Source organism: Balearica regulorum, chromosome 5 (genome assembly GCF_011004875.1).
Source record: "Balearica regulorum gibbericeps isolate bBalReg1 chromosome 5, bBalReg1.pri, whole genome shotgun sequence".
Taxonomy (NCBI): domain Eukaryota; kingdom Metazoa; phylum Chordata; class Aves; order Gruiformes; family Gruidae; genus Balearica; species Balearica regulorum.
Window position 1 is genome coordinate 70,820,634 of NC_046188.1, and position 27,278 is coordinate 70,847,911.

Here is a 27,278-nt window from a genome sequence, read left to right on the forward strand (position 1 = left end):
CTTAAGATGTAGTAAGGCTAAGAAAGTCTTAAAGTTGGCTTTAAGATAGCCTTAAAGTTGACTTTAAGAATACTAAATAAATATGTGTAAAAATATGTACACACACAATTTGCAAAGAAGTTTCTGTGGAAGTGTCTATGCCTCTTCCACATGGGTGTCAAGAGAAGGAGGGGAGCACGTCATCTTAGCACCTCCGCGTCCCAGAACCGCTTGCACAAGGCCAAGGGCATTGCTGTCCCGTCTGCTCGGAGGGAGCAGATATTCCTTTCCCTGTGTAGCCAGCAAAAATAAAACCTGACATAAAACCTGCTTTTTGGGTGCTCTTCCTAATTTGACAGGTCAGTCTGGCCTGATCCAAGTTGCTGCCGAGAAATCTGGGAGCAACGAGCGTACAGCCTGAAAAAGCAGATTTCAAAGCGGGGCTATCCTCCCAGCCCAGTTCCCCCCCGCCCCAAAACAGCCTGGGGCACGACTCAGAAGCGGGAGGGCTTCAGCCATAGCACGAAGCCCTGCTCATCAGCACCCTGCAGCAGCTGCTCGCGTCAGGGATGATGCTCAAAAAGGTTTAGCCCAGCGTCCTAACGCTTGGTCCTGCCTCAGACCAGGACAGGTCTGTGCTCTCTGATGCTCCCCATTGTTTTGGGGCTGCATTTGATTAGGATCAAAAAAAACCCTCAAAATGTGGCTCGAGGAGCTCCCCGAGAGGACAAGGAGCCTCACATTCCCTGGTGTGTCCCCCCTCCGCGGGCCCATCCCGCTCTGAGGTTGCCAACACTTCACAGACACGGAGCAACTCTTGCAGTGGGGTAGAACTAGGCTTTAATGGGAGTCTAGGAGCGACTGTCTGGCCCCTCTTCTTCCCTTTCGGCTTCCCAGCCACGTGCCCCTCTGAGCCTCTTCAAGGCCTCCTCACTGTGGCTGACGTGGTGGGCACCCACCGCCCCGCCGCCGTCTGTCGCTCCCCTTCCCCAGGTGCGACAGAGGGGAAAGAGGTGGTGTGGGGCCGGGGCTCTGCGGCACGTCTGGCTGGCTCCGGCTCCGGACCATGTCCTGAAAGCCGGACTCCAGCGCCTGCAGGATCTTCCTCCTGCTCCAGCGCAGCGTCTGGAGGGAGACTGGCGGGGAGCTGCCCGGGCCCAGGGAGGTGCTGGGTGCCTTGGCGGCTCTGCGGGGTGTGCCAGGCAGGGTGCTGTCCTGCAGGGCCGCCCGGCCGCCCTCCTCCCCGGGCACTGCTCGCTCTGATGGCCCCTCTGTGCCAAGCGGGGCCCTGCAGCGCTGCAGCTTCCTGGCGTGGACGTGCCTCCCCAGGGTCTTGCGCTGCTCCTCTGGCACACACGTGGCCTCGGGGCTGCAGAAACACGTGGGTGCCCGGACTAAAGCTTGGGACAAACTGCTCCCGTTCCAAACCTCCGCAAGCCCCCGTGACTCTCCTCTTCCCCCCTCACAGTCTTGCGCTCGCTTCTTGACTGTGACTACGTGGAAGTTGTGGAATAAAAGCGGTGACCTTGTTCAGTTAATGAGGGAAGGCCCGAGTTGCGCTTCGTAGCCATTACCAGCGTATATGCCGACAAGCCGCCTCTCCAGTATGTCCTTGTCTGTCTTGTAGTGGGGAGCCCAGCACTGGACACGGGACACTTGCCAAATGAGGTTTTTTTCCTCCAGAGGCCAGGGTTTGTGTCTGCTGGGTGTGGTCCCCAAAAGCCCTGTGATGTCACCTGAGAGTCACTTAGACCCCTGTGACATCACTCCTTTTTAAGCAGGGGCAGCCCTGCCGGGCCTCAGTGCTGTCCTCGTGCACGGGGACAGGTGCCTGCAGGTGTGGGGACAGAGGACCCCCATCTCGTGGGCTACTTGCCGAGTGCAGAGAGAGGATCTGCCAGACGGGGACGCGAGCAGGGCCCGGGGCACCGGTCCTGACCTGCTGTGCCCCCACCCTCGCGCTGCCCTGGCCCAGAGGCCAGGAACCGCTTTCCTGCCTTCCCGATTCCTGCCTGCGCCTGTCGGAGGTACCGTCCTGCCCGGAGAGCCGGAGCACATACAGACGGCCCCGGTGTCACTTGTCTGCCCCGTCTGGCCTTGTGGCAGCACAAGCACAGACCCAAGGCCGAGCGCGCCTCTTCGCAGCTTTGCTGCTTCCTGCAGGTCGCATCTCCAGGGCAGGTTGTGAGCTTTGTGTCTCTTGCGTTTGCAGCGTAAGATGGAACCGGAGGAGGAATTGCCAGGAACCAGCGCCTCTTCCCCTGCTGCCAGCACCAGCCAGGTGCCCCCCATCCCAGTGCCGGAGTCCTCTGAGAGCTCAAAATGCCCAATTTGCTGGGAAACCATCAACAACGAGGCCTGTGTGAGCTGGTGCAGGCACAGTTTCTGTTTCCAGTGCATAAGGAAGTGGGCCCGCCAGAAAACCGTGTGCCCGCTCTGCCGGACATCTTTTCAGCACATCTTCCGCAAGCTGGGAGACAACAAATACGAGGTGCACACAGCCGTGCCCTGTGAGAACAGGAGGAGATCTCGAGGCCGCTCTGTAGAAAGGAGGCAGCATCATTTCTCAGGCCGTCGACGCCGCAGGTCTTCCAGCAGCGACCACAGGAGTGGCCGGGCCAGGGCCCCGGAGAGGGGCCAACGCTGGTCCCCAAGGCGGCACCAAGATGGCCACAGCAGGGCTCAGCAAGCCCAGGGCTACAGCTCCTCAAGAAGCAGGAGGGAGCAGCAGAGCCAGGCTCCGGACAGCAGTCACGATAACAGCCAAGCTCCAAGGCCCGAAAGGGGCACCCTGGTCTCCTCGGGGAGGAGCAACCGCCGCTGGTGGGCAAGCCGGGGTTCCTCCAGGGACCGGCGTGCGACAAGGAGCCGATCCCCGCGCAGGTCCCGCAGCACGCGAGCCCGAGCCGGCTGGGAGCCCTCACGGGGTCCCCACAGCAGCCGACGGCGGAGCGGGGACAGGGAGCGTCCCCGTGCCTGGGACAGGCAATGGAGCAGGTCCCGCAGGCGAGGCCAGGAAGGCCCCAGGGGGGGCCCAGGCACAGCGGCCTACAACTCTGCTGCAAGGCAGAGGTGGTGGAGGAGCAGGGATGGCGACGAGGGCCCAGCTCCAAGGCGCCAGCAGGATGTCCCAGCCTCCTCGGGAAGGAGCAACCGCCGCTGGTGGGCAAGCCGGGGTTCCTCCAGGGACCGGCGTGCGACAAGGAGCCGATCCCCACGCAGGTCCCGCAGCATGCGAGCCCGAGCCGGCTGGGAGCCCTCACGGGGTCCCCACAGCAGCCGATGGCGGAGCGGGGACAGGGAGCGTCCCCGTGCCTGGGACAGGCAATGGAGCAGGTCCCGCAGGCGAGGCCAGGAAGGCCCCAGGGGGGGCCCAGGCACAGCGGCCTACAACTCTGCAAGGCAGAGGCGGTGGAGGAGCAGGGATGGTGACGAGGGCCCAGCTCCAAGGCCCCAGCGGGATGTCCCGGCCTCCTCGGGGAGGAGCCAGTCCCGGCGGAGGTCCCGCAGCACCAGGGGCCAAGCACGAGCTCGGCGGGAGCGGCAAAGGAGGAGGAGAGACTGGGACGAGGGGTGAGCTCTCAGCCCCAAACGAGACGTCCCGGCTTATTCCGGGAGAAGAGAACGCCGTCAGCGTGGAGGCCACAATCGCTCCAGAGAAGGGCAAGCAGCAAGCAGCCGATCCCGGCGGAGGTTGCGCAGCTCCGCCAGGCGCAGGGCCTGGTAGCGCAGCCAACCAACAAGGGAAATGGCGCCTCGGCCTCCGGAACCGCTCCGGACAACGCGTTCCTCTAAATAAAGAAGCTTTTTGTAAGCCTGAGGTAGAAGTTGCTGGCTTTCAGTTTGTGCCGTTTGATGTGTCTCAGGAGCCTTCGCATGTATTTTGATATAGCCTAGGCTCCTGGGGGTGCCTTGGGATGGCCCCATCGGCCCCATCGTTTTTGTCTGCGTGCTCCCCCTGGCCCTGTCAGGGACCTCTCTGGACCAGGCCAGGAGCTGCAGGGCTCCCCACATCATCCCCACCTCAGCTCTTCACCTCTCATTTCCTTAGGCTTCCGTGGCTGAAACCAGTTTATTGGAGCAGCTGGCACCCCTTGCATCTCACTTCTGCAGCAGAGCCATGGCTTGGCACAGCAGCAGTTCCTGCAGAAAAACTGAGGTGCTGGCTGACGCCGTTCCTCACTGGAGGCTGGGTGTGCCCAAGCCCTGCAGCATGGTCTGCAGGCCAAAAGTGCTCCTCCCTGCAGTCCCCGCTGTCCCCATGTCCCCTAGTCCCAGCTATCCCATATGCCCAAGGGGTAAAGCAGCAGCGGCACAGCCCTCTCGGGGGGATTTACGCGTAGGGGACTGCAACGTTACCGTGTACGTCCTGATCTCTTCCTGCCAGCAAAGCAGCGTTTCAGCCTCAACCGTTGGATGGGGCTGGAGGAAAAGAAGTGGTTTCACCCAAAGAGCGCAGCCGAGGAGCGGCAGCGCCTGTGCGCACAGGAGCTCTGCACGCCCCAACAGGACTGGCCTTTGCTCATCAGCATCGGCTCGTAAACTCAGCCCCAAGCCTTTGACACGGCTGAGGGCAGAGGGTTCTCGCTCCTTACTCCAAGTGCTCTGTGTAGGGGCAGAAATGCTGCAGGGCTTTTTTGCCTGGGGGACTGGCCGCCTGCGCGTGGGCTGGAGCTGCCCGCTGTGCAGTCCTGGAGTGAAAGGGAATCTCCGAGAGACTTTTAAGAGTTTCTTAAAGCCTTAAAGTTGACTTTAAGAAAGTCTTCAAGTCTGCTCGAGACTAAGGAAGTCTTAAAGTTGACTTCAGGAAAGCCTTAAGATGTAGTAAGGCTAAGAAAGTCTTAAAGTTGGCTTTAAGATAGCCTTAAAGTTGACTTTAAGAATACTAAATAAATATGTGTAAAAATATGTACACACACAATTTGCAAAGAAGTTTCTGTGGAAGTGTCTATGCCTCTTCCACATGGGTGTCAAGAGAAGGAGGGGAGCACGTCATCTTAGCACCTCCGCGTCCCAGAACCGCTTGCACAAGGCCAAGGGCATTGCTGTCCCGTCTGCTCGGAGGGAGCAGATATTCCTTTCCCTGTGTAGCCAGCAAAAATAAAACCTGACATAAAACCTGCTTTTTGGGTGCTCTTCCTAATTTGACAGGTCAGTCTGGCCTGATCCAAGTTGCTGCCGAGAAATCTGGGAGCAACGAGCGTACAGCCTGAAAAAGCAGATTTCAAAGCGGGGCTATCCTCCCAGCCCAGTTCCCCCCCGCCCCAAAACAGCCTGGGGCACGACTCAGAAGCGGGAGGGCTTCAGCCATAGCACGAAGCCCTGCTCATCAGCACCCTGCAGCAGCTGCTCGCGTCAGGGATGATGCTCAAAAAGGTTTAGCCCAGCGTCCTAACGCTTGGTCCTGCCTCAGACCAGGACAGGTCTGTGCTCTCTGATGCTCCCCATTGTTTTGGGGCTGCATTTGATTAGGATCAAAAAAAACCCTCAAAATGTGGCTCGAGGAGCTCCCCGAGAGGACAAGGAGCCTCACATTCCCTGGTGTGTCCCCCCTCCGCGGGCCCATCCCGCTCTGAGGTTGCCAACACTTCACAGACACGGAGCAACTCTTGCAGTGGGGTAGAACTAGGCTTTAATGGGAGTCTAGGAGCGACTGTCTGGCCCCTCTTCTTCCCTTTCGGCTTCCCAGCCACGTGCCCCTCTGAGCCTCTTCAAGGCCTCCTCACTGTGGCTGACGTGGTGGGCACCCACCGCCCCGCCGCCGTCTGTCGCTCCCCTTCCCCAGGTGCGACAGAGGGGAAAGAGGTGGTGTGGGGCCGGGGCTCTGCGGCACGTCTGGCCGGCTCCGGCTCCGGACCATGTCCTGAAAGCCGGACTCCAGCGCCTGCAGGATCTTCCTCCTGCTCCAGCGCAGCGTCTGGAGGGAGACTGGCGGGGAGCTGCCCGGGCCCAGGGAGGTGCTGGGTGCCTTGGCGGCTCTGCGGGGTGTGCCAGGCAGGGTGCTGTCCTGCAGGGCCGCCCGGCCGCCCTCCTCCCCGGGCACTGCTCGCTCTGATGGCCCCTCTGTGCCAAGCGGGGCCCTGCAGCGCTGCAGCTTCCTGGCGTGGACGTGCCTCCCCAGGGTCTTGCGCTGCTCCTCTGGCACACACGTGGCCTCGGGGCTGCAGAAACACGTGGGTGCCCGGACTAAAGCTTGGGACAAACTGCTCCCGTTCCAAACCTCCGCAAGCCCCCGTGACTCTCCTCTTCCCCCCTCACAGTCTTGCGCTCGCTTCTTGACTGTGACTACGTGGAAGTTGTGGAATAAAAGCGGTGACCTTGTTCAGTTAATGAGGGAAGGCCCGAGTTGCGCTTCGTAGCCATTACCAGCGTATATGCCGACAAGCCGCCTCTCCAGTATGTCCTTGTCTGTCTTGTAGTGGGGAGCCCAGCACTGGACACGGGACACTTGCCAAATGAGGTTTTTTTCCTCCAGAGGCCAGGGTTTGTGTCTGCTGGGTGTGGTCCCCAAAAGCCCTGTGATGTCACCTGAGAGTCACTTAGACCCCTGTGACATCACTCCTTTTTAAGCAGGGGCAGCCCTGCCGGGCCTCAGTGCTGTCCTCGTGCACGGGGACAGGTGCCTGCAGGTGTGGGGACAGAGGACCCCCATCTCGTGGGCTACTTGCCGAGTGCAGAGAGAGGATCTGCCAGACGGGGACGCGAGCAGGGCCCGGGGCACCGGTCCTGACCTGCTGTGCCCCCACCCTCGCGCTGCCCTGGCCCAGAGGCCAGGAACCGCTTTCCTGCCTTCCCGATTCCTGCCTGCGCCTGTCGGAGGTACCGTCCTGCCCGGAGAGCCGGAGCACATACAGACGGCCCCGGTGTCACTTGTCTGCCCCGTCTGGCCTTGTGGCAGCACAAGCACAGACCCAAGGCCGAGCGCGCCTCTTCGCAGCTTTGCTGCTTCCTGCAGGTCGCATCTCCAGGGCAGGTTGTGAGCTTTGTGTCTCTTGCGTTTGCAGCGTAAGATGGAACCGGAGGAGGAATTGCCAGGAACCAGCGCCTCTTCCCCTGCTGCCAGCACCAGCCAGGTGCCCCCCATCCCAGTGCCGGAGTCCTCTGAGAGCTCAAAATGCCCAATTTGCTGGGAAACCATCAACAACGAGGCCTGTGTGAGCTGGTGCAGGCACAGTTTCTGTTTCCAGTGCATAAGGAAGTGGGCCCGCCAGAAAACCGTGTGCCCGCTCTGCCGGACATCTTTTCAGCACATCTTCCGCAAGCTGGGAGACAACAAATACGAGGTGCACACAGCCGTGCCCTGTGAGAACAGGAGGAGATCTCGAGGCCGCTCTGTAGAAAGGAGGCAGCATCATTTCTCAGGCCGTCGACGCCGCAGGTCTTCCAGCAGCGACCACAGGAGTGGCCGGGCCAGGGCCCCGGAGAGGGGCCAACGCTGGTCCCCAAGGCGGCACCAAGATGGCCACAGCAGGGCTCAGCAAGCCCAGGGCTACAGCTCCTCAAGAAGCAGGAGGGAGCAGCAGAGCCAGGCTCCGGACAGCAGTCACGATAACAGCCAAGCTCCAAGGCCCGAAAGGGGCACCCTGGTCTCCTCGGGGAGGAGCAACCGCCGCTGGTGGGCAAGCCGGGGTTCCTCCAGGGACCGGCGTGCGACAAGGAGCCGATCCCCGCGCAGGTCCCGCAGCACGCGAGCCCGAGCCGGCTGGGAGCCCTCACGGGGTCCCCACAGCAGCCGACGGCGGAGCGGGGACAGGGAGCGTCCCCGTGCCTGGGACAGGCAATGGAGCAGGTCCCGCAGGCGAGGCCAGGAAGGCCCCAGGGGGGGCCCAGGCACAGCGGCCTACAACTCCGCTGCAAGGCAGAGGTGGTGGAGGAGCAGGGATGGCGACGAGGGCCCAGCTCCAAGGCGCCAGCAGGATGTCCCAGCCTCCTCGGGAAGGAGCAACCGCCGCTGGTGGGCAAGCCGGGGTTCCTCCAGGGACCGGCGTGCGACAAGGAGCCGATCCCCACGCAGGTCCCGCAGCATGCGAGCCCGAGCCGGCTGGGAGCCCTCACGGGGTCCCCACAGCAGCCGATGGCGGAGCGGGGACAGGGAGCGTCCCCGTGCCTGGGACAGGCAATGGAGCAGGTCCCGCAGGCGAGGCCAGGAAGGCCCCAGGGGGGGCCCAGGCACAGCGGCCTACAACTCTGCAAGGCAGAGGCGGTGGAGGAGCAGGGATGGTGACGAGGGCCCAGCTCCAAGGCCCCAGCGGGATGTCCCGGCCTCCTCGGGGAGGAGCCAGTCCCGGCGGAGGTCCCGCAGCACCAGGGGCCAAGCACGAGCTCGGCGGGAGCGGCAAAGGAGGAGGAGAGACTGGGACGAGGGGTGAGCTCTCAGCCCCAAACGAGACGTCCCGGCTTATTCCGGGAGAAGAGAACGCCGTCAGCGTGGAGGCCACAATCGCTCCAGAGAAGGGCAAGCAGCAAGCAGCCGATCCCGGCGGAGGTTGCGCAGCTCCGCCAGGCGCAGGGCCTGGTAGCGCAGCCAACCAACAAGGGAAATGGCGCCTCGGCCTCCGGAACCGCTCCGGACAACGCGTTCCTCTAAATAAAGAAGCTTTTTGTAAGCCTGAGGTAGAAGTTGCTGGCTTTCAGTTTGTGCCGTTTGATGTGTCTCAGGAGCCTTCGCATGTATTTTGATATAGCCTAGGCTCCTGGGGTGCCTTGGGATGGCCCCATCGGCCCCATCGTTTTTGTCTGCGTGCTCCCCCTGGCCCTGTCAGGGACCTCTCTGGACCAGGCCAGGAGCTGCAGGGCTCCCCACATCATCCCCACCTCAGCTCTTCACCTCTCATTTCCTTAGGCTTCCGTGGCTGAAACCAGTTTATTGGAGCAGCTGGCACCCCTTGCATCTCACTTCTGCAGCAGAGCCATGGCTTGGCACAGCAGCAGTTCCTGCAGAAAAACTGAGGTGCTGGCTGACGCCGTTCCTCACTGGAGGCTGGGTGTGCCCAAGCCCTGCAGCATGGTCTGCAGGCCAAAAGTGCTCCTCCCTGCAGTCCCCGCTGTCCCCATGTCCCCTAGTCCCAGCTATCCCATATGCCCAAGGGGTAAAGCAGCAGCGGCACAGCCCTCTCGGGGGGATTTACGCGTAGGGGACTGCAACGTTACCGTGTACGTCCTGATCTCTTCCTGCCAGCAAAGCAGCGTTTCAGCCTCAACCGTTGGATGGGGCTGGAGGAAAAGAAGTGGTTTCACCCAAAGAGCGCAGCCGAGGAGCGGCAGCGCCTGTGCGCACAGGAGCTCTGCACGCCCCAACAGGACTGGCCTTTGCTCATCAGCATCGGCTCGTAAACTCAGCCCCAAGCCTTTGACACGGCTGAGGGCAGAGGGTTCTCGCTCCTTACTCCAAGTGCTCTGTGTAGGGGCAGAAATGCTGCAGGGCTTTTTTGCCTGGGGGACTGGCCGCCTGCGCGTGGGCTGGAGCTGCCCGCTGTGCAGTCCTGGAGTGAAAGGGAATCTCCGAGAGACTTTTAAGAGTTTCTTAAAGCCTTAAAGTTGACTTTAAGAAAGTCTTCAAGTCTGCTCGAGACTAAGGAAGTCTTAAAGTTGACTTCAGGAAAGCCTTAAGATGTAGTAAGGCTAAGAAAGTCTTAAAGTTGGCTTTAAGATAGCCTTAAAGTTGACTTTAAGAATACTAAATAAATATGTGTAAAAATATGTACACACACAATTTGCAAAGAAGTTTCTGCCCTTCCAATGGGAGTTGGTGGCCTGGCGCACTTCTTCACGTATCCGCATTCTCCATTGCTGCCGTTCAGGGTTCCTGCTCAGGCAGGAGAGGTCTGGACCCATGAATCAGGAGGCGACTTTGCCCCAGTCACCCCTCCGGGGACACAGCGGCTCCCACCCCAAGGGCACACGGAGCTCGCCCCGGGGCGGCGCAATACTAGTGGCCAAAAACCTTGCCCCAACTTGCCGGGCCATTTCTCACTTTTTTTGCCTACCTCGTTTGCTCTTCGGCAGCGGGCAGGCACAGCCGAGGAAGTTTGGGCATCGCTGCTCCAGGCAGAGCCCCTGTGGCCACACACCAAGGCGCCGGTGGGTACCAGCACCAGGACGCAAAGGCCCTTCGGTGGTCTCTGCTGCAGCCGAGTTTGCGCTGCCAGGAGCGGTGGGGGACCCTCCAGCTCAGCTCTCCGGCAGATCTGCCCCTGCGCTCCTGCTGCTCCATTCCCACGCTCAGCACGCTGTGCCACAGGAGCGACAGAGGAGATGGAGCCAACCGGGTTTTTCCTCCTCTGATTAAAAAGAGAAAAAGCAGCAAAGCATGAAGATGGACTTCAAAACAGCCAAAGTGCCACTGGGATTTCAGAAAACTCTGTACCTGTTCAGGCATTTTTGCCACCCCCACACATGCAGACATGCAGGCTGCCAAAGGTCGGTGAGCCCAGCTGTCAGCTGTCTAAACGGCTAAAAATCTGTGGCAGGGGAAAGTGTCTTTTAATCTATCGAGCAATAAGAATGCATCATCCATAAACATTGCAAAAATCTCTTCCTTACAAGAAAACCTGCCCAAACCACTAATTCCTGCTCCACCAGTCTGGGAGATGGAGAAACACACCTGGGAAACATGCAGACACACACATCCGTTGCATAGTAAACACAAATAGCACAGGGGGTAGATAAAAATAACATGCTTAAATTAAAATAACAATTAGAAGAGCTTGTGCTGGTTGGGGTTTTTTGTTTGTTTGTTGTTTTTTTTTTTACTATGCTTTCATGGTTTGTCAAAATTGCAAGCATTTATGAGTTCACAGTCACAGAGCTCCCGTTTCAGGGCATTACTTAAGCATGCGTTGAAATCCCATCTGCTTCTGTAGATCTCAAACTTATGTGTAAGTCATTTTTTCTCACCTCAAAAAAATAATGAAGAATAGTTTAAAACAATGGGGAGGGCCCAATAAAATTACATGCAAGGTTCTTAACCGCTTTTTCCTGGCAACATGCATAAACCTGCTCCAATTATTCCTTTCCTGGAGCTGCTTTACCAAGGGCACGTGTCTATGGCTCTTCCACATGGGTGTCAAGAGAAGGAGGGGAGCACGTCATCTTAGCACACGTAGACACCGAAAAGGGGGGAAATCTTTTAAATCAAGTCTACGTTAGTAAACACCTCATTAACATTTTGATGACTACAAATAGTCTTTAAGTTCCAACTGGGCACATGCGAGAAAATGCATTAAGAGCGTGGGTTTAGCTGGCAGTAACGCGGCCAGAAATGGTTCAGTGACACTGACATAAGCCCCAACGCAGCCAGAAACTCAAATTAAAGCAAATTTACTGTACAAGTTAGATGTATCCTATTAACAGACACAGAAGTTGCTGGAGGATCTTTACATCATGTGGTGTTATTTATTATTGTTTTTTTAAAGATGCACTAGGAATGGACTTGGGTTTGTTTGTTTGTTTTAAATCTTCAGCCAGTCATTAAACCTGGGTTAAAGTTAGTGACTTTTCCAGAAGCCAAGAATAGCAAAAACTGATCCTGTCATCAGTTGGACTTCAGGGGGGATGTGGAAGGCAACGCCAGCACCGTGATTCCATCTCTCCGCGCAGGGTCACACGCTCCATCTCCTCTGTGTCCAGCCGCAGGCAGCAGAATTTGGGGGTTTCCTCTAAATCAAGATCCAGCTCATCGGGATTCGTTTCAGGCCAAGGGAGCGAATCAAAGCAGAGCCTTTGGTTCCCCAAGGCGTGTGATTTATCCACTGAGACAAACCTCGAATGCCAGCCTTTGGAATCGCCCGTTAACGTCCCATTCACCCATAACTTGGGTTGTCCCAGTAGCTGATACAACCTCCCTAAACGCGTATTCAGCACGCGGGACGTCTGCCTTGCCTGTGGGTATGGTTTTGGCTGGATGGAGGAAGAGTGGTCACACCGGAGCCTGCTCGCACTGCAAGAAGTGGTTAAAAAAAAATAAATCAAGAAATGGTGAAAAGCACTGGCTGGGGCATGCTGGAGTTTGGGTGTGGGATGCTGAGCTCTGGAGTTGTTATTCCAAGGTGGGCAAGCATCCTGCCTGTCCACGTCAGGCTCTGGTAGAGCCACTTTGTTTGATCGTGGTGTTTTTCTTCCACAGAAACCCACTTCCAATAGACCTGGAATTCACCCAGTTTTCCAATTATCCTCAAAGTTGGTCTCTCGCCACCAAAGCCGCTCCTGGGGAGCATACACACAGCATGAGAGAGAAGCAGGTAGCACTTAGCACATGTGACGTCCATGCACATGAACGGAGCTGTCGTACATTTAGGTTTCCATCTACAGAGTTTTTTCTTTAAATGCATAAAATCTCATCCTAGTAGAAACTGATGTTCATTTGTCTCCTATTCTGGAGAATCCACTCTCTGGACAAGGCAGCGTCTTTGAGCAGCGTGTCGGGGATCTGGAGATGCTGGATGTACGACCTACGCACACACACACAAACGTTTCACTGGGAAAACCCTGGAAAGATGCAGGTCAACATTCTGCGTGGATGCGTATTTGTACCGAAGCTGCATTTCCTCTATTTTAGAATAACAGCAAATGATAGGAGATTCAAACAGTTTCTGCTGAAACAATAATAATAAAAAAGAGTTCTTGGAAAAGTGCAAACAGGCTGAAATAGTCTCAAGGAGGAGCGAGCACATTTGGCCAGCGCTGCTCTGAAGGACATCAACTGTCCAAAAGTTGCGGCAGTCTGAATTTAGGAGGTTTTTACAAAAACCGGCACCTCTGCAAGGCTGGCAGAGTAATTCCTGAGGACGGTGCCTCCGTCAAAGACGCGGGCAGTGTTGGTGTCCATCCACAGGTGCCCTTCTCCAGGCAGGTAGATATCTCTCCACGTTTGCCCTTTTTCTGTTATTGGAGCAACCAGGACCTGCAGTGAAAAAAAGAAAGAAAAAAAAGAAATTTCACAGATGGAGGATTAGCCAGGACGTACCGCTAGCTGTCCCCAGCAAGCCAGGAGGCTGAAGGGACAACAAGCCACCGCAGAGCGGATCAGGAATTCTGGCTCACGGCTGCAAACGAGAGCAGCAGAGGCCAAAGCAGGTGAGCACAAGGCTTCCTGAATCGCAGTGAGAAAAGACGATGCCATGGCCTTCGTCTGACCGGGCCTGGGCTCACCCCTGCCTGCAGTAGCCCCTAGAGTCCATCCAGCTCATATTTTGGAAGACGTGAACAAAAGAAAACCGTCAGAAATCCGCGTTTCCTGCAAACCAAGCTCGTGCTTGGAGGTCGAGCGGGACAGAGCGGAGGCAGGCAGAGCCGGGGCACAGGCTGCCCAGTAAATCCCGGGCGCTGCGGGCGAGTTCGGGCTCACGCGAAGCAGCTTCCGAGGAGGTTTTACAGGATTGCAGTGGGAATTGTGGCACAGAGTCAGGGCAAGAGCCATCCCTGTGACACGTAGGGGATTTGTGGCAGAGTTGGGAATTTCCCTTTCCCCCCCCCCGCTCCTTTGCTTGGGAGGATCTTGTTCAGGCAGACCCTTTGATACAACTTAACGAAGTCAAATATAATCTGGTACGAAACCCAGTAGAAACTTGTATTCCAGTCAGAAATGAACACGTTATAGGGGTGGGAGAAAAGCTTTAGCTCCGGGCTGCTAGAAAGGAGGGCTTCAAAATTCCTCTGCCCAGGCTGCTCTCCGGGCAACTTAACCCTCCCTTCCCAGCTTTCCTTCCTGCCTCTCCTCTTGCAGCCTCTCAGACTAATGAAGTCTTGCAGGTTACATAAATGCTAGGAAAAAACTGACCTTCAAAATATACAACGTGATATAAACTGTCTCAAGCAACAACCACATTTGATTTATCTTTCTATGGACTCAAGGCTCCTTTGAGATTCAAGGGATTTAGCTGCCCAATGCCCTCAACCGTTCATGAAAATCTCAGCCGGGGGCCTTGGCGTATGGGTAACTGCATTAAAAAAAATGTATAAAGATAAAAGCATAAAAAATTTGCTTTTGGGTCACAAATCAACAAGTCCCATTCGGACATGAGGCATAAGAAGCGTGCTCTGCTCGCTCCTGCCCAATGACTTAGTGAAGGTAATCCAAAGCACTTCAGAGATTTTTTTTTTTTTCTCTCCTTGCTTTATGGGAAAAGCAGTTTCCAACATTCTGAGAATATTTATTCTTGATAAATTATTTCACTTCAGAAACTGAAGGAGGTTTTCAGCACCCTAAATAAGAGTTTTGCAAGAAAAGCAAAACTTTTTTGAAAAGAGAAAAACCCAAACCCAGACAAAATCAGCTGCTTTGGCTTCAATTTAAATCTGTTTGAACACCGAGGCTTTGATTTGTATTTGTGCAGAACTGGCTTCACATGATGATGAAGAAATAAGGGATGATAGGAAAAAAATTGAAACTCTAGAAAGGCCATTAAAGGAGGGAAAAAAAAAGGCTAAATAGTGAAAACTGGATATGAAATTTATGGATCAGTCCCTCTTAAATCCCATTTTTTGAGGTCCTGGTCAACAGCAAAGAGCAAGTGCTGGGCACTCATCCCTGCACCCCTTAGCGATGCTCCGTGAGCTGCATGGCAGCAGCGTCCCAGGGAGAACCCGGGGCGTTTGGCACAATTTGGGGGACACTTTCAGACCCTCCTCGCCTTTATAAACATCTTTGGCAGCAAGACCTGGCTTCTCTGCCTCTTGCAGGAGCCACTTTCGCCAGGCAGATGGCACTGACAAGCGGCGACGCTGCGTCACAGCCACCAAACAGCACACGGCAATCTTTTTTTTTTTTTTGGCCAAATCAGTGGAACTTGTCTCTCTGCTGTTACATTTCAACACGCTTTGCTGGAAGGATTCGATAGCGGTCAGCTCCAGTTCCCTTCCCCAGTTGGGGAAGTTTGCTCGTGAGCAGTGCTGGATTATGGCCGTGCAGCGTTAAATCCAGTTTCAAGACCTCTAGTCCAGGATCAACCCCCCCCGACCACTGCAGTCCCACACCTCCGCGTCCCAGAACCGCTTGCACAAGGCCAAGGGCATTGCTGTCCCGTCTGCTCGGAGGGAGCAGATATTCCTTTCCCTGTGTAGCCAGCAAAAATAAAACCTGACATAAAACCTGCTCTTTGGGTGCTCTTCCTAATTTGACCGATCAGTCTGGCCTGATCCAAGTTGCTGCCGAGAAATCTGGGAGCAACGAGCGTACAGCCTGAAAAAGCAGATTTCAAAGCGGGGCTATCCTCCCAGCCCAGTTCCCCCCCGCCCCAAAACAGCCTGGGGCACGACTCAGAAGCGGGAGGGCTTCAGCCATAGCACGAAGCCCTGCTCATCAGCACCCTGCAGCAGCTGCTCGCGTCAGGGATGATGCTCAAAAAGGTTTAGCCCAGCGTCCTAACGCTTGGTCCTGCCTCAGACCAGGACAGGTCTGTGCTCTCTGATGCTCCCCATTGTTTTGGGGCTGCATTTGATTAGGATCAAAAAAAAACCCTCAAAATGTGGCTTGAGGAGCTCCCCGAGAGCCACAACGTGTGGCTCCTTGGTGATTGCGGGCTGTAGCGCCACGTAATGGGATTAACATCCCAAAGAGAGGGGGAAAAGGAGCAATGCTGTCCATCAGGAGGTATCCTCCAGCAGAAAGGACTGAAAAATGCCCTGATATTAAAAAACAAAAGAAAAAAGTCTTCTTGACTCTTCATTTTGAATAAATTGCAAACCCGAAGGAGCCAACGGGGTCCCGTCAGCCCTTTGGTTTCACGCAACCTCTGCTCGAGCCCTGTACTCGGGTAGGATGCAGAGGGGCGGATGGGCAAGTGCAGGGGGCACCTTCTTTGCTCCCAGTTGCCCTTCGAGGGCATTCAGCCCCCGCATTCCCTACCTCATCTCCGATGAGAAACTCATCCTCTATGGTAAAAGCCGTTGGATCTGTGGGACTGAGCCACCATGCCGGCCGGAAGATGGGGTACCCCAAACGTAGCCATTCCTCGCTGTATTTGACGATGAGTGGCACAACAAAGTCCCGGTGCCTCTGTATGCATTGCTGGGTAAGATTCAGCACCTGTGAGGCAGGGGAAGAAAAAGAAACCCGTGACAAGTCCTTCATCCAATAAACAGTGAAGCAAGCAGAAAAAAAATAAATTAAAAAAATAAAATACGTTCCCTTGGGAAGGGAGATTACCAAACTGCAATGTTCTGATAAGTTCTGGCAGCTAACAGGGTGCGCACGGGGATGATACAGTGGATTGATGCCCATTTAGATGCGAACGCTGGGGACAGCGGCTGGCAGGTGATACCCATGTCGATGTCTCTAACCAAAGCAATGAACTTTCTCGCTGCTGGCAAAGAGATTTAATGACATTTCCCCCTGTGCCCTCAATTTTATGAATCACTCTCCCCGTTTATTGCCCTAAAGGTAACATCCCTGGGAAAACGCCTCCAACTGTTTAATGAGGTCTCGAATGTGAGTCTGCAGGCTTTGCTCTACTGTCGATATTAACTATTTGATCAAACTATAATTAAACGATTCCAGCAGCAAAAGGGAGAGAGAGGCACGTGACAATTGCTGTCATCCCTGCAGGCGTTGCGCATACCGGCCCCGTGCTGCACGTAGCCGTGAAGTATAAAGCCACAAAAACTCACTTTAACTTTGCAGCAAAAATCCCGCTGAGAGCGTACAGCGATGGGGCTGCTGGGGCAGAGCACGGGACCCTGCGGGTAGCAAGAACGGGCCGGGGAGTTTTAGCCTCAGCTTTCCCCGGCGGGGACCTTGATGGCTCTGGGGGGTGTTTGTCATACAAGGCACCGTTTGGGGTTTGCCTAGCAAGGGTTTGGTAGCAGAGGGGCTACAGGGGTGGCTTCTGCGAGAAGCTGCCAGAAACTTCCCCCGTGTCTGATGGAGCCAATGCCAGCCGGCTCCAAGACGACCCGCCGCTGGCCAAGGCCAAGTCCATCAGTGATGGCGGTAGCACCTCTGGGGTAACAGAGTTCGGAAGGGGAAAAAAAAATGGGCGGCAGCTTTTGCAGCCGGAGAGAGGAGTGAGGAGATGTAAGAACATCTGCAGACACCCAGGTCAGTGCAGAAGGAGGGGCAGGAGGTGCTCCAGGCGCCGGAGCAGAGATCCCCCTGCAGCCCGTGGTGAAGACCATGGTGAAGCAGGCTGTCCCCCTGCAGCCCATGGAGGGAGGATGAGGGGGTGTAGAGATTCCACCTGCAGCCTGTGGAGGACCCCACGCCGGAGCAGGTGGAGGCACCTGAAGGAGGCTGTGGCCCCGTGGGAAGCCCACGCTGGAGCAAGCTCCTGGCAGGACCTGTGGATCCGTGGAGAGAGGAGCCCACGCCAGAGCAGGTTTGCTGACAGGACTTGTGACCCCGTGGGGGACCCATGCTGGAGCAGTTCGTGAAGGACTGTAGCCCGTGGGAAGGACTCATGTTGGAGAAGCTGATGGAGGACTGTCTCCCGTGAGAGGGACAATCCCTCCCTGCCCTTATCTCCACTCACCAGCCTCTCGGTGTGTTTTCTCTCCCCTGCCCAGCTGAGGACGGGGGTGATGGAGCAGCTTTGGGGGGCACCAGGGCCAACCCACCACAGGGACACCGTGTCCTCCTCTGCGGGGCGCGGGGGTACGTACCCAGGGTTCACAGCAGAGCCAGGGCGGCGTGCTGAAGGCCATCACGGGGAGGAACGTCACGATCTGCAGCCACCTCACGTACAGCTCCGGGTCCCCTGGGGCATCACCAGCCAGGCTCCCTCCTGCCAGGGACGAGGAGCTGAGTGAAGCTGCTTGGGGTCACCTCATCGTGGGGTGAGTCCCAAACGACCTGCTCTCCACGCGGGCAGGACATCTTACCCCACTGCAAAAGGGGCCAAAACCTCCCCACCCGTGTTTTCCTGCCTCGATCACCATCAGCAAATATCAGACATCCATCTCCAGGCAGTTTAGGACCAGACATGCTGGACATGAGGTCTCAGGAGTTTCTAGATTTTAGCAGAACATCGTAAAAAGGGATTTCTCTCCTGCAAAGAAAAGCATTGGGAAGGCGTCGTACTCCCCTGCCAATTTGTGCAGAGATGACGGGTCACGGGAAAATCCTCCTGTAATTTGGATCCTTTCCAATTCATAGTGAAAAAAAACGCTGGAGAAGCGGAGTATTGCTAACTAATTAATCAGAAACACCTCGTGGGAGGAGGTCCCATTCCCCTCCGAAACACCGGAGAGGGGCTTGGGAAGGATGGGACAGGACACCCGTGGGCTGGAGCATCATCCCTGGGAGCCAGCATCGCCCTGAAAACCCAGCAGAAAACACCGCGATGCCGAGGGCTCACCCGAACCACCCACAGCCCCACTTCCCCCCCCAGGGGCCTTTCCCATCCCCAGTGGCCCCCGCGCACTATCGTGGTGAAACAGCCCCAGGCACCGTACGCCCCAGCAGCCCACCCCCTCCGTGCAGGGGGGCTGCTCTCGTCCAGCATGGCTGGAATAAGCCAACGGGTTCGACATCTCTCCGAGGAAGGAGCTGGCACACGGTGATTGCCTGAGCCTTGTTTTCTAAGAAAAACAGGCTAAAAATAGAGGCCGAATTGAAAAATTGCTCAACGCCCCCCCCCACCCCCTTTTTCAGGGCTGTCTCTGCAGCTCTCTGGGTCTGACCCTCCACGTGCAGCCTCTGCGTGACTGGGGCACGTTTCAAACGCAAACCACCCCCTCACCTCCAAGGAGAGGGGGAAAACGAGCTGCTTGGCCCCGATTAAAGGATTGTTTCTCGACTTTTGTAATGGTTTCGTTCAAGGATTTCTCAAGCCATTGTGCTCTGGAGCAGAAACGCAAACTTGGAGCAGGGCTGCTGGTGTTTCAGGAACATCCCTTTCCCAGCCAGGAGCCCGGGCGTGCAGTTTCCCGGCTGTGGGCTCCCTCCTCCTCCTCCTCGTCTTCCTCCTGGTTGGGTTTTAACCCGAGCAAAGCTGCGAGGGGCAGCGGGCTGCCCTCCGCCTGCGGGCAAGGAGCTCCACGAAGGGCACCCCCAGAGCCCCGGCTGCTTCTGGGGCTGCCTATTAACATTTACAGTATTGGGGTTTTGTTTTCAATTCCTCAGTCGATGCCCTAGTAACAACACAACCCAATCGAGTCACTGCAGAAAATTGGGTGCCGGGAACACCACGCTTCGAGCCTTCATCTTGCACACCCAGGCCAGCCGGTGCAGACATACCTCCCACCTGAACGACTGCTGCAAAAAGTCTCTGCACACAAGCCAGAAATAGGGGGGGAAAGCAGAAAAGAAGCTATTACCTACTGCATCGGGGATGAAGAAGTTGTAGCCCAGGAGGCTGTAGTGCAGCACGGAGGGAATAACCCCCTTCAGACCAGCGTGGCTCCAGTCCGAGCGCAGCGGGCTCATCTGGACGAAGAGCGGTAGATGACTGGATCTGGGGAAAGCAGCACAAAGCCAACGGTTTGGATGGCTCTCAGGAGCCAAAACTCACCGATGCCTGGCTGTCTTGGCAGTCGCTCTGGTCGGACACAGGTTTCTCCAACCACTTGGCATCTCCGTTGGAGGGAAATCGGTGCTCCCCAATACCGCTCCCACCCACTGCGCCTGTCCTGCCGAGTCTGGCAACCCCAATCCTCCTCCTTCTCCCCAAATCCCCTAACTCAAAGCTTTCCTTCTCCTGGCTTGTGATCTCCTGAGGACCACCATTTGGTGGCCCACCTTCTTGGCAGCACAGCCACGCTCTGGGTCGTGGCCATCATCTTCCTACTTCTCATACAGCAACACCAACCCCAGTGGGGAAATGCTCACGGAAATCATACCCGTGACACCGGCTGGGGTACCCCAACAGCACCCTCAGCCCCGGACGGTTCCCCAAACCCAAAGCACCGCCCTCCTTGCAATGCGGATGGCCCCGAGGGCACGTCCTGCAGGGAGGATTTCTCCTCCTGGCTTTCATTTGTGCTCATCTGTTTCACATTGAGTGGCTGTCGTTCCTGACAGCGGTCTTGTCTGGCAGAATAAAACATCATTTTCCCAATGTTTTTTCTAATTTTGTTTCCCAGTAGCGTTTCTATGCCTGGGGTTTACTTGGCGAGGTGGGGGGTCATGTCATCAGGCAGCCCAGCGCAGGAGATAGCATTTCTGATGGCCAGAAAGGGTCAGATCTGGACCTTCACGATGAGCTTGGGCTTGAAAAATGGTCTGGAGCTCCTCTAACCAAGGGGCTTTTGGTCTGAGTCTGCTCCCTCCTAGAGCTTGGTTTCCTCCTTGACCTTGCGCCCATTTGCTGACTCCCCGAAGGTCTCCTGGGGACACTCTTTCATCCTAGCAGGTGGTAAGGCTGATGCGATGGTTTATGAAACATTTCTGGTGTGGAAACTGCCCACCAGGAAAGGTACGGTCCCCAACAGGCTGAAAAATGGTTAGAAAAGGGGCTCTTTGAACGCTCGGGTTGTGCAGATGACTAAGAGCCATCCACATCGGCTGCCAGCTCGTCACCACCTTGGCATGTGAAACTTGGCTCTTCCTTTGAAAACGAACTATTTTGAAGTTGCCTTCTCAGGCAGTTTACCATCAATGCCTCATGCGAAACAAAAAATAAGTAATTTTGCAACAGCCTGCATATCCCTTCCCATGTGCCAAACATAAAAATAGTGGGGAAAAAGAAAAGTAATAGCTTTTGGTGCCTTTAACTAAAGGGTCTATGAGGCACATTAGAACTACTAATTAATAAATTGTCCCTGCTGTGGGCTATGCAAGCATGAAAGGTCAGAAAACTGCAGACGTTTGGCACCGCAAGCAATTACCAACACAGGGATTTGGCCAAGAATCCAGGGCTCATCCTCTCCCTCCTGCAGGAGCGCCCTGAAGCTTGAACAGCCATAAATGACAAGATGCATTTTTATGGCATCTGGCATTAACGCATTTAAGCATTTTTATGCTCAGAGATGTTTAAAAAAGTTATTAAAATGCTGCAAAAGAGAGAGGAAGAGGAGAGATGAGAGTGACCCCTCCACATACACGTTTCCTAGACCACCTCCATGCTCCTTCCCTGGGTGCTCCAGCATCCCAAGGGTGTATTTAAAGCATCCCCTCGACCGTCTCCCAAGCAGCTCACGCAGCCATCGGCTCCACCAAAGCACCTTCTCCTCGGTACCCACCTGGCACCGGCGCTGATGACGGTGGCATTTCCCAGCGTTGCCAGCGCCGCTGCCAGCGCCGCGGTGTATCGGTCGCCCGCCAGCTCGGCGGGAGGTGGGACAGCTTGCTCCAGGAAGGCATTGCCCTCGACGCCCTCGAAGACCACGTACGCGGCCCCCAGCACCTGCTGCAGCCCTCGGGCGCGCGCCAGGTACCAGCTCAGCGCCGCCTCGCTGGTGACGTTCAGGCGGGCGCAAAGCCGTCCCTTCCACGTGGTCAGCAGCGGGACCTGCGGCAGAGGATGAAAATAGCCGTCGGTGTAACACTTTGGGGTGTAAACCCCCGCCCCCCCCCCCCCCAAAAAATCCCCGAGTTGATGGCAAATTGGCATATCGTTAACATGACTGCAAAAAAGGGAATTGGGGGGATTTTTCTGAACACTGGCAACTTTTAAAAAAAAGTATCTTTTGGGAGTGGAAATTTGAAAGCTGCTTCCTTAAGCAGGAGGAGAAAAGCTGCTCCCCCAGGCGTTGATTTGCACCCGCGGGGTTTGCCCCCAGCAGGGGAGGATCGCGGGGGCCCCCTCTGCGGGTATTTACTCAGCTTTAACGTTCATTTTAGGTCGAGCAGCAGGTTGAGGGGTTGGAGGAGGGTCTCGTACCGAGCAGCCCCCGAATCGGGGCTGCAGGCTCAGCCAGTAGCTCGCCGCCTGGCCGTCCCGCAGCGAGCGCAGGAAGAGCGGGGAGGCGATGCTGGCGTACGGGGACAGCGTGACGGAGAGCCGCAGCGGTTCGATCAGGGAAGGGTCCCAGGTACGGACAGAGCCCTGCCGCTTCCTCCGCGCCGAGGGCACCTGGTCCTGCGGGGAGGGAAAGGCAGAAAAAGGTGTTTTGTGGGAGCGGCGAAGCCACCGAGCACCGGCTGTGCGGGGTGCAACTCCGAAGCGAGCATCCCTGCTCGGGGGGGATGCTTACAGCCCCCACCCCACAGAAGGGGTGCGGCTGCATTTTACACATTGGATTTAGCAGTGCCGAGAGCAGGGCCGATGGCAGCTCTCCATTTGCCTTTTGAGCCCGAAGGCCGGCAGGACGGGACGTACCGCGGCGGCGAGGACGGCAGTGCAGTGCTCCCCCAGGGCCAGGATCCCCTCCTGAAGGCGATGCCGCTTCAATCTCTTGCCCAGCGCCCGCAAACCTCGTTTTATTTTGGCGGCCGAACCCGTGGGGCCGTAATATCGCCAGATGGGAGACCTGCGTGATGCAAAGAGCTGGGGGGGGGTTTGCACTTTGTGCTACCCGAGATGCTCGGGGCAGTGACCGGGACAAGGGCTTGGGACGCAGCCCCGCAGCCGGGAGGGAAGGAGCATCTCACCCCAGGAGCGCTGTATCCGGCAGCGCCCGTGCCGGCCCCGTGAGCTGGCTGCCCACGTGCCGATGGGCGGCCACGACGTCCGGGCTGACGCAGAGGAGGTAGCGCAGGGGCACCGCGGCTCTGCCCGCCGGCGTTCCCAGGCAGAAGTGCCTGTTGCTCTCCAGTGAGAGGAAGAGGGGCACGTCGGGTGCCACTGTCACCGTCACTCCTTTGGGGATGGGAGAGGAAAACGGCGTCGCAGCAAGCTCCCGGCTCCTCTCGGTCCTCGCGCCGGGGGCCGCAGGGACAGGGGTGCACAGGGCAGAGCCTGACTGGTACCAGGACCTCCCGCACTGATCCTGGCCGTGTGAGCAAATCCCGGCTCTCTGCTTCCCCTATTTGCTTTTAGCCTCCAAAATGCCTTTCAAGGGCTGGATTTGCTCCGTTTCGTGCCTCTTTGCTCTGCGTTCAGCTGCGGCAGCGGCTTCAGCTTCACTAATGCAGGGCAGTCGGCAGATCAATTGATTAATTTGGGGGAATACCTGAGGTTTGGCATTCTACAAGATAATCCAAATATCCCCCCAAAAATGACAACGGCAACTAAACCCTTGCCCGCATCCAGCATCCCTTCGGAGTGGCGGGGACCCGGGAGCGCAGGGTGAAGACGCTCGAGTGGAGCTGGAGGATGCGGCCACAGACACAGATCTCTGCTTAAAAAAAAAACCAAACCCCAAACCCAAACAAACCCTACAAAAACATGCATCCAGAGCATGGGATTCCCCTGGGGTGACTTGGGCCACCCCCGTCCTCTCAGGCGCTGACTTGTAAGTGCAGCTGAGGTGCGATATCACGGCCTCTCCCACGGGGACGGGGCAGCGTGGGACCCGTCCCTTGCGCCTGCTGCCGCTGCCATTACATTTGTAGAGTATTTTAATCCCAGAGACACCCGCCCCGCTCTTAAACTAGTTGCTTTCTAGACAGGGAGAGGGATGGAGAAGCACGGGGGTTAAAGCACGGGGAAGGATGCGATTACCTGTCGAGCTTAGGAAGTATCTCTCCACGACGGGCCCGTAGCCGGCGGGGTTTTTGCCGAAGTCGCCGCTAACGAAGGGCTGCGCGGGGCTCTCGGCGCCGTTGAGCGGCCAGCGCTGGGCACGGATGCTCGCCCCTCCGTACCAGGAGACGTTGGCCATGGAGAAGCAATCCTGCGGCCAAGAGAGCATCATCAGCTGGCGAGAAACGCCTCGGGGCGAGGGCAGACGCGCAAATAGTCGCCTTTGGAGAGGCAAAACCCCCGCGTGTTATTCTGGTGTTGTCGGAGCAGTCACGGGATGGGGCTTTTCCCAGGAGGAAAAATCCCATCCCGATGAGATTCGGGTGGTTTATGCAAAAAGCAGCGGGTGCTCGCTCTTTGCTTTCCACATCCAACCCGGTAGAAGATACTCGGGTGTAAGATTTTCCTCTGCAGACACAAGAGCCGGGCTCCCAGGCACAAAACCAGCGCTGCAATTCTGTCTAACCACCCGATTCCTCAGCCTGCAGTCTGTTAAAGTTACCAAATGCTGTAAGAGTTGGAAGAGAAAAAAAAATTGTAGCAAGAGTCAGTCATGCAAGTTATGTGCTTTGTTTCCCCTCGAAGAACAAAAGGAGTCTTAACTTGCTAATTAAAGCCAAAGACAATTTTTCTCCTTCTCCCCTTACACGGCTCCTCCGTGCAGCCGGGTGGAGGAGCAGGAAAATCCCACCACGGGAATAAAGGCTCTCTGCCTTAAAACCTATGGTTTCCTTTAAAATAAAAACCCACGAGAAATCTCCCCCCAGGCCTGTCAGTTTTTGCTAGGTGAACTTAAATAAGATAAAATTGCCGTGAAGCAGCGGGGTGACCCGGAGGTAACCCCCACGCACGACACCCCGCGCCTCGGAGAGCCCACCTGGGTGCATCCCTGCGCCCACCCCCAGCGATCAAAATGAACGGGGTTTCGAGCTGCTGGTGAACAGATGCTGAAAACTGTTTAAGCGAGGAGGTTTCGCGGGTGATGTGAGGGCGGAGGTGGAAAATCCAAGGCAGCGGCTTCAAAACACAGTGACGGCACTTTTGCGGACCCAGCTTGGAAAAAAGCTACGTTGTTTTAAAAAAAACCAAAACCAAACAAACAAAGCCCAAACCCAAACCAAATCTCTCCCAGCTACTTTCTGCCGTGTTTCTGGTGTGAATTTCCAACCCGAGTTTGCGTGCAGGGTGACGTTTAACCTGCCATGGGAGCCCGTCCCGGAGCACCGCAGCATCCCTGGGGAAACTGGGGGTTTCCCCGCTCTCTGCCACGGCAGAGCCCCCCGTTCCTGAGGGCTGATGGCAAGAAGTACCTAAACCCGTGGGGCGTTTGGGGCACTGAGCCGTCCCCAAGAGCCGCTGGTCCCAGGGCACATCCCCATCCTTGGCCCCCCCCTCCTTTCAGAAACCATCCGGTTTTGCTTCCAAGCCTCTAAAACAAAACAAAAAAACCCGACAACTTTCCCCTTTCTGCCAAAGCGGGGGATCAGCAGGACTTAGCCTCCCGCGTGACTTCACGCGCGGGGACAGGCTTCCCCGAAAACCCGGGGAGCTGGAGGGGGGGGAGAGCCTGGGACGGGCAGAGGGGACCCAAGGACCTCCCGACCCGGCACGGGGCACTCGTGTCCCCCCCGACCCGACCGCGCGGTGCCGGGGCCCTCGGCTCCTTTCTGCCGCGGGGGCAGAGAGGGGTTAAGTGTCTCTGCGGGGTGGGGAGAGGAGGAGATGTGAATTATTAACGTGGAAACCCTGGAGGCTCAGAATAGCTGTGCCAGGTGTCAGCTGAGCCAGTTACACGGGTGGGAAACGGGGGGGAAGGCCAGTTCCTAACTCTTAAATTCCGCTGGGTCATGTTTTCCAACAGTTTGGGGTGGGGTTTTTAAAAGTGGGGAAAAAACCCCTATTCTAGCTTGCTCGTGCTCCCAACCGCCCCAAGCTGATGCCAGCAAAGGAAAACCAGCCCCACACGCAGCGGTTGCGTTCAGGCAACACCTTCCCCCAGCCCAAAACGATGTCACCAGGCTATTTACGATGTCACCAGGCGATGATTTACAGCTAACGGGGAGAGCTCCCCATCCCCGCAGGACCCCGTCCCGAGGGCTCCCCCCAGCCGGGCACCACACTCTGACGGGGTTTTTCCTTCCCCTCCCCGAAGCTCCTTCTCGGAGTCTGCTTTTATTTAACTGAGGGAGAAAACTGGGAAGGATACAAAAGAAAAAAAAAAAAGCCCCCATAAATTTTTGGGGCGGCAGCCATGGATTAATCCCATCCCGAGAGAGCTGCCACATCGCGTCTGTGGTTGGAGGAGACCTTTCCGAGCTGCTCGCCTTCCTCGCCAACATTGTTATCTGAAGCGCTTGTTTGTCTGGTCTCTATACAAACACGCTTCTCCCACCCGGGGGTTACCGACGCGGCGGCCCCTCAGCGTTTTGGGGGCTCAGCATCAGGGCACGAGGCTTCCAAAGGGGCTTTTCCCCTCCGGGACCCTCCAGCTACCGGAGGCTCTGGAAGATGGGGTGCCCCTGACCACGGTGTGACCCCATCACCGCGCCGGGAAATTGTGCATTTGGGCCAGCGCCTCCCCGTTTTGGCTCATTTCACCCCAAACGCGACGGTTCAGAGAAGGGTACGGGGTCCCCATTACCTTCAGCATCACGTCGGGGCGCAGCGGGGTCCAGCGGACGCCGTAGCACTCGGTGGCGGGGGCTGGCGGGGGCTCGAGGGAGAGCCGGAGCTCGGCATCCTCCTCCCAGGCGTAGCAGAACTGCCCGCCGTCGTGCCAGCAGCGGTCCCGTGGTGGAGGGGGCTCAGCAGCCGGCACGCCACCCACCGCGATCACCGCCACCGTCCGCCCCGCCGGCAGCGCCCGCAGGAGCAGGGCACCCCGCCGGCGCTCCCACAGCATCCCGCTAGCACGGCCCCGCAGCACCCACTCCTCCGGCGACTGCTCCAGCGCCTGCCAGGAGATGATGCCGATGGTCATGGCGAAGAAGACGGCCACGCCGAGGCAGCCGACGGCACCTTTCCAGGGCTCCGTCATCTCCCTGAAGCCCGATGTCCAAGCGGCGTCGGGGATTTGGCCGGTGGGGCGGGCGAGCGGCATGGTGCGATCTCAGGGGGACGCTCCGGCTCCTCTTTCCCTCCCCTCCTGCAGCAGCACGAGAAAGCAAGCGCTCTTCTTGGATTGCTCCAAAAGAATATTAAAAAAAAGAGTTTATAAAAAATGAAGCCCCAACTCTTTTCTCTCTGTCATGATCCAAAGGTGAGAGAAATCTTTTGCAGCCCCCTCCTGCTCGCTGCTGCACAGCAAATCCCGCTGCCGGGCTCGGGGCCGGCTGCCACGGCAGCTCAGCCGCCAAACCCCGTCCCGGTTGTCAGCTCAACCCCTTGGCACGGCAGCGAAGTACACGCGTGGCCGAAAGCCACGGGAGGGGCGAGGGGGCAGCGCTCGAGCCTCTGCACATCTTTGGGTTCTCGCTTTGTGAAGCGGTGCAGCTTTACCGCTGCTTTGCGAACCGAGGAGCCGATAGCCGAGGGGTGCAGAAAAAAGATACTGCCGGGCTGGTTAGAGAAAAGCGGGGGGGAACGCCACACCGGTTTTCCATGCCCCATCCCTCATGCCTGTGAGGGCACCCGATGACTGCACCGAGCAGGGAGACACGTTACCTGCGGGCACGGTCCGGCGGCACCGGCCAAGCCCTCGCTGGAGGCAACGGCCACCGGGACCACCCGGTGCTCCAACCCGCGGGACCACCTGTGGGACCATCCGGTGCTCCAACCCGCGGGACCACCTGCGGGGTGGGA

The 27,278-nt window shown here is 57.1% G+C and overlaps 1 protein-coding gene across 2 annotated transcripts; it reads right to left on the reverse strand.

Moving 5' to 3' along the window:
• Positions 1–11,561: 11,561 nt before the first annotated feature.
• On the reverse strand, positions 11,562–26,820 carry LOC142602196 (SITS-binding protein-like). Of its 2 annotated transcripts, XM_075755656.1 has the most exons (10): positions 26,119–26,820; positions 23,457–23,628; positions 22,445–22,652; positions 22,173–22,323; positions 21,735–21,932; positions 21,094–21,362; positions 19,231–19,367; positions 17,575–17,696; positions 15,824–16,003; positions 11,562–12,880 (listed from the first exon to the last, which is right to left on the reverse strand). In XM_075755656.1, exons 1-10 carry the CDS (start codon positions 26,575–26,577, stop codon positions 12,707–12,709), a joined length of 2,070 nt encoding a protein of 689 aa, XP_075611771.1. In that variant the 5' UTR covers positions 26,578–26,820; the 3' UTR covers positions 11,562–12,706. The 2 variants fall into 2 exon arrangements, with proteins under 2 accessions (XP_075611771.1, XP_075611773.1); XM_075755658.1 differs by lacking the exon at positions 21,735–21,932.
• Between the last annotated feature and the right edge of the window lie 458 nt (positions 26,821–27,278).

Excerpts from the sequence above, each read along its gene's own strand:
- LOC142602196 (XM_075755656.1), bottom strand. The coding sequence starts at position 26,577 with ATGCCGCTCGCCCGCCCCACCGGCCAAATCCCCGACGCCGCTTGGACA. Across the intron at positions 22,653-23,456 it reads ATACTTCCTAAGCTCGACAG|GAGTGACGGTGACAGTGGCA; the intron begins GTAATCGCATCC and ends CCATCCCCAAAG. Across the intron at positions 16,004-17,574 it reads GGCTCTGCTGTGAACCCTGG|GTGCTGAATCTTACCCAGCA; the intron begins GTACGTACCCCC and ends CCTGCCTCACAG.